The following is an 11321-nucleotide window of genomic DNA, read 5'->3' on the forward strand; positions in this document are numbered from 1 at the left end:
AGGGAGCTCTTCTTAATATTTTGACACCAAAATCATGTCGATACACCTTACCGACTGCGAGTAAAGCCACCCACGCTTTAACTTGACAGACTGTAATTTAATTTTTTTTCGTCAGCTGTAACGCAATATAGACTCTTTCAACTCTCTTAAAGAAATTTGTAAAACAAAAAAATAAATTAAATGACGTACATTATTCGAAAAACTATTCCTTCATATGTCGATACTTGCTTTTATAATATAAAATACATTTTTCAAAATATCATTTCTTTATCCAAGCATTCATTGTTTTATGTCTCACAAAAGTTAAAATTATATGAGATGACATAATTCTGGTGAAAAGTAAAAATGCCGAATGTTGAAAAATATCAAAAATAAATTTTAACGAAAATTGAAAAATGGAGAAACTTCAAATTTACAAACCTTTAAAACCAGAATATTTTTAAATATATTTAAATATTGTAAATAAATGTCTTTAAGACATAAAACTAAGAAAGAATGAAAAAGTATAAATATTTTTAAAGATTTATTTTATATTATTAAAAATAGGATTTTCTTTATAAAGAAATAATGTAGTGTGGACGAAACTCACAGGATTAAAGGTCATCAAATTTCTCCTTAATATTGCTATCAATATTCACTGTTTTTTTTTTTCGAAAAATGTATGCTTCAGATTGAACTACAGGTTGTCACGAAGAAAATTAAATCAATGCCAATTTTTTACCAAGATGAAACTTTTTAAAGAGAATTTTCGTTAAATTTGGCAAAATTCATCTAAATGTTCAAGTAGCATAAGCTCGTGAGCAGAATTTGTTGGTGTGAAACAAAACATACGTGACATCATCAGGGTCAGACGGTCCAAAATCATATTAAATCAGTCATTAATTATTTCCAAGGTCATTAATATATTTTTGTTGTTGCAAATGAATGATTGTAATGAATAATGTTTCTACTTAAATGTTTTTAACCGAAATTACTAAGGTAATTTAAATTTGATTGTAAATACCTGAAGTACATTTCAAATAATAAAGAATAGAAAAATAAAATATTCTAATAATCTAAATTATAAAAAAATATATTTGACCTTTATCTTTTGCAAATCAAAAATCTCGAGCAAAATACCGCTAGGAAGAATTGAAAACTCCCTATTGAGAATTAAAAATGTAATTTAAGAAAATTCAATTCATACCATAATTACCAAGTACATTTAAAGGATGAATACCATTGAGTGACGAAAGCGACGTAACGATGTAGTAGTTATTATTAAAATTATTATTACCAGTATTTATTAAGAATACATTTAAGCAGACAGAAAGAGAAGGAGTGAGTATCAAGCATTTTAAAAGTAATTATTATCCACTTTATATAAATAAAAGTTGTTTATGTAGAACAGAAAAAAAGGAAGCTAGTCTCTAATCTACGGCGAGAGGAATCCAAGATTCTACTCTTTGATGAAACACCTCACAAATCGACTCATCAACCAGATTGAAAAAGCTTCGTTAAAACCAATTTTCAATCAGTAATTTAAATAGCAGCGATCAGAGATTACCATCGTGATATTACCTTGGTGCATGCAAATACAGATCAAGAACATCCTTTACGGGTAAAATGCAAAAAACAGAGAATATCTGGAATTTGAAAGGAAAAATCAGAGTGGCCGTTTTAATCGGAGAAAAAAATTCCCGGTTTTTTCGCAGTTCGCAAACATTTTTCACGGTCAATGAAATTAAAAAATTCAAACTCTAAAGCTAAACATTTTCCCATTTGAAGTATTAAAAAATAAACTACAAATCAAAGCACTCAAAGTGGAACTCTTGAATTTTAAACTTTTGAAATTGAAGTTTTTGAATTCAAAAATTTTGTATTCAAATGCCTAATAATTTACACGTAAAAATGGAAGGTAATAACACTTTTCAATTAAACAATTTGAAATAAAATGCAAATAAATTTAAAATTTAGAATTAGTAACTTTTATAAATTAATAAGTTCAAAGGTTGAGATTTAATTCTAGAAATATAAATCCACGTTATCATTTTCGATGCTCTAAATTACAGAATGAATGAACTTTAAAACTTTCAAAATTATATTATTTTAACCAATTTTAAGCTAGAAATGATAAAAATTGAAAATTTTTATTAACTGATCACTTCTTGAATTATAAGTTAAATTATTTTCATTTTAAATTGTTTAAACATCCTTGAAAAGCTCCCAAATTTTATTTAAAAATCTTTAGAAATCTATAAGTTGTTTTAAATTTATTTAAGTTTTAAATTCTTTTTGAATTTTTTTAGAACTTCTAAATATCTTTTGAAGTGAATCGAATTTTTCCTACAATTTTTAGAAAATCCTGAACATTTAAAAAATTTATCTTAACGTATTCCAAATTCTTTTTTTTTACAGTTTTAGAAATCTTTTAAACTCTTCTTGAATATCCGCTTAAATTAATTTTCCTCAATGTAAAATTATTCTAAATTTTCCTAGGAATCTATTTATTTGTATTTATTTTTAATTAGGATGTGGCTACTTGCTCCGAAATTTCGGTACGAACAGCCAAATTTTGTCGGTACACACTTCGTTTAAATTATTTGAAATAATTTCAAGCTTATAATTAATTTTGAATCTTTTCAAAACTTTTGAACACCTATAAAAATTACTCATATTTTTTTCAATTGTTATTTAAACACAAAAATTTAACAATTTCACTTGCAAATTACAATGAAAAAAAAAGAACAATGAAAATTGTAACGTTCAAAGTTTAAAAGCTCTTCGAAATTTTAACGGTTAAAAGGTTTATGAGTAGAAAAATTCAGTTTAAATGGTTTACTTTTAAATACTTTGTTTCAATTAATTCGTCTTAAATATTAAAATCTTAAATATATCACAATAATATATTAAATATTCAAATATTGCTAAGTATTAAAAAATTATTCTTTTTCGTGATTCGAAAATTTGAAATTGAATGGATTAAAAATGGAGTATTTTACACTGAAACAATATTTAAAATTTAATGAAAGCCTTTAATTACAAATACATTATTATGAAATTATTTTTAAGTTAAAAACAGTTTATAAAGTTTCAATCGGACGTTTGCATATATTTAATGACTAAGAATGTCGAATTGAAACAGTTTATTTTTTAACGTTAAAATTTGAAAAAATTTCGACTCGTTTTGTCAAATTATTTTTTGTTCTCTTTTAATACTTCAAGTACAGATTCACTTTCAAAATGGTTTATTTATGTTTACAGTTGAAGTCTTCTAGACTGCACTTTAAAATTCTTTAAATTGAATATCTAAAATGTAAAATTTTTAAAGTAGAAGATTTTCGAATTATCCATTGCAAACTAAATGATACCATAATTGAAAAAGGTAACAATTCAACTAATCATTTTAAAAACTTTTGAAATTAAAGTTTTAAAATTCCTGGTCAAAAAATAAATTGACTGTCATTTCTCGGTTTTTCCCGGTCATTTCCCGGTCCAGCGGCCACCCTGAAAAATGCTACCATAGAATATGCATACAAATCAATTAACCATATGAAAAATAGCAATGGAAAAACTACAGTCGAAATACTAAATGGAATTCTCGACTTTTATGTTAAGGAATTGAAGATGTAAAAGTTATTACTTGACAAATGTAGAATGAATAAACCAGTCCAAGAATTGTATGGACATAACCAGACAGAAAAAGCATAACCACACAAAACATGGTGCCACATTCAAGGTGAAAGGTAATCTTTCGGTAAATGCGTTATCGGTCAAAATTATAAATGCAGTATGGAAGATTTAAGATTGTACTCCGTCTCTTTCATTTGCCTGACCTTTCCTTGTCCCACCTGAATGTGACGATGGAGAGAGTTGGCCTTTTCTCATGGTTGGAGGCCGCTTTTATTGTTTCTATATACCGTGTCAACTGGGATTCGACTCCGTCGTAAGTCGTGGCATCTACGATGAAGACGTCAGTCAGATCGTCTGTCAACAACTGACACGAGTAGCCGATGTTGATGGCCGTTTCTGCAAGATACAAAAATTATATATTTTTAACTACAATATATCTGTGAATTTAATACGACTGCAGGGTACTTCTTTGACCTTGACTTCAGCGCCATCTAATACGCGAACTATTGGGCATCTCAAAAATATTAGAGCAAAGTTAAAGAAAAATAGAGGTGATTATCACTCATTTTAATCCAAAATATTATACTAAGGCCTAAAAATAATTAATATTTAAAAGATTTTTTCCCTTCTAAATATGATCAATTCACATCGATAAGAAACAATATAACTAATATCTCAATCGTTCCGAATCGTGTTTCTTAATTATGCCAAAAAGATTGACAACGATTGAGTATTTTGCATTTGCAATTGTTTCCAATCGGGTACTTGGAATTTTCCACGTGATGGCAGCACGTTTGTTCATCGAGAATTATTTGAAGACAGTTATTTACTTTTTTGGAATAATATAAATTTGAAACAGTGTATATTATGAAACAATATAAATACACATTTTGTAAATAATTCTTACCAAATAAAAGTGGCGCTACGAAAAAAATGTGCTAATAGTATTTTATGTTAAAAATATAAAATCAGATACACGATAAAAATAAAAAAGTTGATTTTGTAATAATGAAGCAAAATTGTTTTTTTTATTATGCGCTCTTGGATTGTGTAATTGATTTAGAAACGTGAAACTTCAGAAAAGCGATTAAAGTGTTACTTTATTATTTAAAAACGACAGGCTGTTATTAATTGAATAAATTAAAACAATTGAAAAATAATATTAGCGATAAAATATTTTTTAGTCAGGCAGAGTTCTCAATTTTTAATTATTCGCAATTATGAACACATAAATTCATCTTGTAATCAAAAAAGTTTTTATTAATTCAACTGTCTCAATTTTTAGTTTATTGTAATATAAATACTTAAACTGATGGACGAAATTCTTTCTAAATTGAACAGTCAATTTATATCAATATCCGTAATTTTATGTTCGGTACTCCTTAGAGTATCACTTCATTTTTACCACTAATTATTGACGTAAACCCAACTTTCTCTATTATTCGCAAGGTAGCCACTTAAATCGATGAAAAAATTTGGAATAATTTCCTGGTTAAAAACATTTTTACACCAGTCAATAAAATTTAAAGTTTAAGTTTTTAAAGCTGCAAATCTCGTTATTTAAAGTATTTAAGACTAAATTGCAAATTAAACCAATCCAAATGAATGTTTCTGATTACTGAGCGTTCTAAATATTTAATTATAACATTTAAAATAGCGATTTCGAGTTCAAACGTTCAGTAATATATGTGAAAATTAGCCTTCTAGGGACATTTTATAAATAAAGCATTTGAAATTGTACAATATGGATTAAAAATCCTTTAACTTCGTTTAATTTAAAATTATGCCATATGAAATTTAAGTATGAAAAATGGAAATTTTTAATCTTGTTTCGATTTGATTTTAATTAGTAAAAATGCAGACTTCAAAAATAGCATTTTAAAATTCAGGCTTCTAAACTGCTTACGTTTAAACTTAAAAATTTCTTAATTTTAGCATTCCAAACTTAAAGTTTAAAAAAATTCGTAAATTTAAAATTAAACTCTTATTCTTTGATTTGCTAAAATGTTGAAAAACGTTCCTACGGTTACATAAGATTTTATGAAATTATGAGAATGACAACTGGATATAAAGACCAAAAATAAACTTTTTTTCAGCCTATTTAATAAAAAATTTGACCAAAATTACAGAAACATTTGGCCATTAATCACCGTGTTTCGGGAAGGAGAGAATATAAAAAAATGTCTGTGCTTATGGGAGGAAAACCACTTGTTGAGATGAATTCCGCACGTATTCAATTCTTTTTTGAACCTAATAAAACCTAAATGAATCTAATAATATACAATTAATAATTTTAAACCTTTAAAGTTCAAATATTTTACGATTAGGCATTACAAACCAAACTACTTGAAATATTACAAATTCAATATTTTAAATATTTAAAACTAGAAATTTTCAAGAATTTTAAATCAGACTTATTTATAAATTCAAAATTGTAATAATGCAAAAAACTTAAAAGGATTGGATAAGTATTTCTACTAAAAATGCAATAAGTTACCTATAATTTATTTAGTCTGAGTTTCAAAATATTGTACTTAAAAATATTGTACTTAAAACCTTTGTTAAATTACTAAAAATTCAATACCTTATCATTAAAAACGTGCGCGTCATGTGTGATACAAACGAAAAATACAGAAGTCGTATTCTAGACACGTGCATTTACTCAATTCAATCCGATTGGGAACAACTGACACAATTAGCAACAATTTAAACCGATTCAACTTTTGATTACTCTTAATGGTTATGAATCGTGTCCAATCGATTATTTCTGAGAGGGTTGTTAACATTGAGTTGAAATTTAAACTTAGTCCCAATAGATCAAAATTTGTGGCGCTATTGTAGCTACCCAACAGGCGTATATCACGGTGACCACTCATGATTTAGTATATACAGTTTAAAAAGAATTAAATCATTTAGAACTCAAGTTAAAATATATAATATAAATGATTGTTAAAGCGATTTCAGACTTCACAGTCCGAAATGCTTTAAAAACTGAGACAATCGGGGAATAAATTCTTCTAAATAACATTTACGTAGGTACCATATTCCCAAGATTTAAAGTAGAAATTTATTGCTTTCAAATTTTTCAGATGAAAAAATTAATTTACCACAAATAAAGAACGAATTTTCGCTAAAATAATTGAATTTTAAGCAAAATAGTTAACGTTCTAATCAAATAGCTTATTTTTTTTAACTTGCAAAGCTGAATTTTAAACCAAAAATATTAATTTTATAAATAAACGACTATTCTACCAAAAGATAAATTTTCAATCCAAAATGACGAATTTTCTACCCCAAAAAAAGAAGGTTCAACTAAGAAACGGAATTCTCTTCCAAGAAAAGGTTACTTTGAAAAAAATAGTCGAATTTTTAACCTAATAATTCCACTTTCAACCAACTAATTGATTATTTAATTGAATTTTCAACAAAATATTCAAATTTTTAACCAAAAGACATAAATTCTAGACCAAAAATATGACAGGAGATTTTTAAATGGAAAAGAATGAACTTCAAACCAACAAAAAAAGTTTTTACGAAGATAAATGAATTTTCATTAAAACAATTCAACTTTTCAACAAAATAATGTAATTCTCAACAAAATATTAGAATTTTTAACTAAAAAATATCAAATCTGAGCCAAAAATATAACAGAAGATTTTTTAATTAAAAATAATTAACTTTTAACCATAAAATATGAATTTAAAAAAGGCAATTCTACCGAAAGATTAATTTTAAATCTAGTAGGACGAATTTTCTACCCAAAAGGAAGAATGTCCAACAAACAATGTTCTAACCTCAAGAGATGAATTCTGAACAAAAAGTATGATAGTAGACATTTCAATTAAAAAGAATCAACTCTCAATCATCAAAAATTCATTTTCAATCCAAAATAAAGATTTTTCTATTCAAAAAGACGAATGTTTAACAAAACAATTAATATTCCACCAAAAAGAAAAGAGTTTTTAAACAAATATTTGAAGTTTTAACAAAATAATTTATTTTTAACTAAATAGTATACTTTTTAATCTAAACATTTTAATTCTGAACCAATAATATGATAGCAAATTGTTAAAATAAGAATTAACTTTCAACTAAAAATACAATAGTAGACTATTCAATAACAACTTAAATCAGAAATTTAAACCAGAAAAGACGTATCTATGAAAAATTATCTTGAAAATAGGGGAAAAAGGAGAATTATTTGTAACGGGAAATAGGTGAAAGAGTGTGAAGTCTATGCTTTAATAAACCGTAGTGAAAATTCTGAAAAATATTTTGATCGTAGTGTAGGAACTGATCACGTTTTTTTTACCCAGGATCTAAAATATATATCTTAGATTTTCGACTGAAAATCATACTTTAATCTATGCTCTACTTGGGGACCATCCATATACCACGTGGACAGTTTATGGGGGGGGGGGGGGGGGGGGGGGGGGTATGGCAAAATTCCACGCTTGTATACGAGGGGGATCTGGGGGGTTGGGCTAGAATCCATGTGGACACTCGTTCCCCTAAATCTGTGTCTCTGTCTCTAAATTATAAATATATTAAACCACTGATTAGTAATTAATTATATAACTTTAGGTTGCCTATATAATTGCTATGTTAAATATAAAAAAGGAAGTTTGCGTTTTCAAATGTAAAAGTAACTTTAGTATTTAAATGATCTATCAACACAAGCTTTAAATTCTTAAATATGTAGTATGAAATAAAAAATTATATTTTCGAACGAAACATTAACATTAAAATCTTGAATATAAAACGATCTTTGCTATTTTAACGTAGATGTTTTTACCCCAGATAAAAATTTGTAGTTTTTTAGCTTGCAAATTAAACCCGAAAAACTGACTTAAAAAAAGTCGATTTTAAACCATTTTTCACTTCAACACGCGCTCCGTTCTTCAGTTTTTGGAATTTTGTGAACAAATTTTTCGGAGAATGTGCTTTAGGGTATTCTTCGCCTGATAGGGCAAGAGGAATTAAAACAAAATTCGAAGAATTGTTAATAAATTTCTTTTTTCACATTTTCTGAAAATTTGGTTTTAAAATTCCAAGAACTGGCGAACGAAGCCCGAGTTGAAGTGAAAAACGGATTAAAATTGAGTTTTTTTAAAGTCAGTTTTTCGGCTTTAATTTGTAAGATAAAAAAGCTAAAACTTTTCATCTATACGAAAAAAGATGCACAATAAAATGGCGCATCTAGAGAAATCCTTTAAAAATAAAAATTCGAAAATTTTGTAGAAAGCCACCAGGGGATTTTGTTTTCGTGCAAGAAAATCGAAGAACAAGACGATAATTATTGCAAAAATGAAAAAAATCTGAAAAATTTCAAGTTTTCAACCAAATTCCGAGCTATTTTCTGGTTTTCCCGGTTAGCGGTCACGCAATTCTCATTTTCAGTGGGCATCCTAATCAAACATTTCACATACCTTGCTTGTCACCAGTCAACACCCAGATTTTGATTCCTGCTAAAGCCAGATTAGCAATAGTTTGTGGCACCCCGTCCTGAAGTTTATCTTCAATGGCCGTAGTGCCCAGCAAAGTCATGTCTTTTTCAATTTCTTCATAAATCGCATCCAACTTATCATCTCTGTTCTCATGACTAAGTGCCGCATCGTGATGCCTCTGTTTCCAATCGTTGAAAAAACTTTCGTCGATATCCCTCACGGAAAGGCACAAAGTTCTCAGACCCTCCCCTGCGAATTTATTAAGATGTTCTTGTGTCTTGGTCATGATTTCTTCACTGCCGGGTTTTAATCGCTCGTAGATGACGTTGTCCGCCCCCTTACAATATAACCTGATGGCACCATCTTTTCGCAGAACCACAGACATCCTTTTCCGAACGTTATTGAAATCTAAGATGCAGAGAAGTTCGTAGACTTCTCTCTGTCCCATTACATCGATCGTTATACTGTTTGGGGACCTCTCTTTAAAAACAAAGCCGAAATTTCTAGCCGCTGAGACGAGTGCCGCTTCATCTGGTGACTGAGCTTGATATTCAAGTTTGCCGCTTTTTTCTTCCGGCATGACTGTGTGACACAAAGCTAACAACCGAAAGAAACTATGAACATCCGGGTCTCCTTGTTTAACTGCCTGGAGAAGTTTTTTATCGTAAAATTTGAATTCTGGCTCGTAGTCTGTGTTGAACGAAAAATCAATCGAAGGAACAGTCTGCAATTCAGAAAAATATTACTTTGGTAGCTTGCACAGAATTTCAATCTTAAAGGAATAATTAACAATAAGTAAAAGAGAGATTTATATTTTGTTTAGTAACACTCCTCACAGTAATATGTATCTAAAGGAACTTGTAATAGGCAAAAGTAATAAGAAACTCTTTTTAGCCACTATCCAGAAAATCAACTTAAAAACCCACGTGCGTTACATGGACCATGGTACGACCATGGTACACCAGAAATATGTATGTTTAAACAATAAGTCTAATTTTTTATTTAAAAAATACAATTTTTCAACAAAATAAAAGAATTTTAACCAAACAGTTGAATTTTTAATTAAAAAAAAATCAATTTTAACAGGAACTGGAATACTTTCATTTTTAGTAAAAAAATTAACTACCGGGTAGATCAGGCGTTAGCGCTTCGGATTTGTAACCGCATAGTCTCAGCTAGAATCCTGCTGCTGATATATTTTTCTAATTTTTTAAATTGTAACTTACTATTGAATTTATTTAATTTAAGAAAAAAAACATGGATTTTTAACCATTTTTTCATTAAATTTGTTCCTGTAATGCAAAGTAACGTACGTTATTTGGAGAAATTTGTTACAGATATTTATACTTAATTATATGCCACGATAACCAATCAGGAGACATTTTTATTCTAGTAGTACATCTATATATACATTGGAATCACAACCAAACGTTTCCTATAAGCAGACGTATACATTCTTTGCATTTAATTTTTTTACTTGTATTCGAAATTTTCATTATTTGCATACGTCTCAATCCATTTTCTTCTTTACTTTTCTTATTAATATTAAAAAAGTATGTTTACGAAGCTTAGACAGTAATTGCTAATCCTAAAAATGGCCAAATGGAGAATATAATTAAGTAGATTACCTATCTAAAAAGCATTTCTCCAACCTAAAATATTTTTTATCCTTTCATCAATGCTCACGTATGAAATAAATAGAGCAGACATTATTTAGGTAATAAATGGACATACAGATAAAGAGAAACAAATGTTTAAACACATTGTTTAGGTGAAAAAATCGAAAATTATATTTTCAAAAAAAAAAAAAAAAGATCCTGAATTTAAAAAATGGTTTAGTCCGCAAAAAGCTAATAGGTTGCATTCCTTAAATAAAAACTTGAAAAATTATTGTAAAGATAAAGAAGGTCAACTTTTCAGAAAATCTTTTTTTCATATAATATCAGTAAAACTCATCAGAATCCGTAAACAAAATTCTAATATCTGAAGTAGTTCAAAAACTATACAATATTCGACCAAAAATGGGTGATTTTCTAAAAAAAAATGGATGTCAAGATACAAATGTCCGTCACTTTGTGATGAACATTCACTGATTAACTTTTTGAAAAACTAGTATTATTAAAAGAAAAAGAAATTCTATGAAATGTTCTATTTTAGAATTAATAACAGTGTTAAATAAAAACAGTTTACAGATTATAAACATAATATTCTTGATTAAACTACATAAATTAAAGTCTAATTTTTAAGTTTGAAAAAAATTTG

The 11321-nt window shown here is 27.8% G+C and overlaps 1 protein-coding gene across 5 annotated transcripts in view; it reads right to left on the reverse strand.

The window, feature by feature from the left end:
- Positions 1 to 11321, reverse strand: part of LOC117181604 (phospholipid-transporting ATPase ID) — an 80318-nt gene that overhangs the window by 23886 nt on the left and 45111 nt on the right. For 3 of the 5 annotated variants that reach the window (XM_033374462.1, XM_033374461.1, XM_033374465.1), the window contains 2 exons: positions 9042 to 9783; positions 3816 to 4008 (listed from right to left, as the gene is read on the reverse strand). In XM_033374462.1, coding sequence (XP_033230353.1) covers positions 3816 to 4008; positions 9042 to 9783 — 935 coding nt within the window. The remainder of the gene's footprint in view (positions 1 to 3815; positions 4009 to 9041; positions 9784 to 11321) is intronic. The other 2 variants (XM_033374464.1, XM_033374463.1) reach the window with 1 other exon arrangement.

Source organism: Belonocnema kinseyi, chromosome 10 (genome assembly GCF_010883055.1).
Source record: "Belonocnema kinseyi isolate 2016_QV_RU_SX_M_011 chromosome 10, B_treatae_v1, whole genome shotgun sequence".
NCBI classification, from domain to species: Eukaryota; Metazoa; Arthropoda; class Insecta; order Hymenoptera; family Cynipidae; genus Belonocnema; species Belonocnema kinseyi.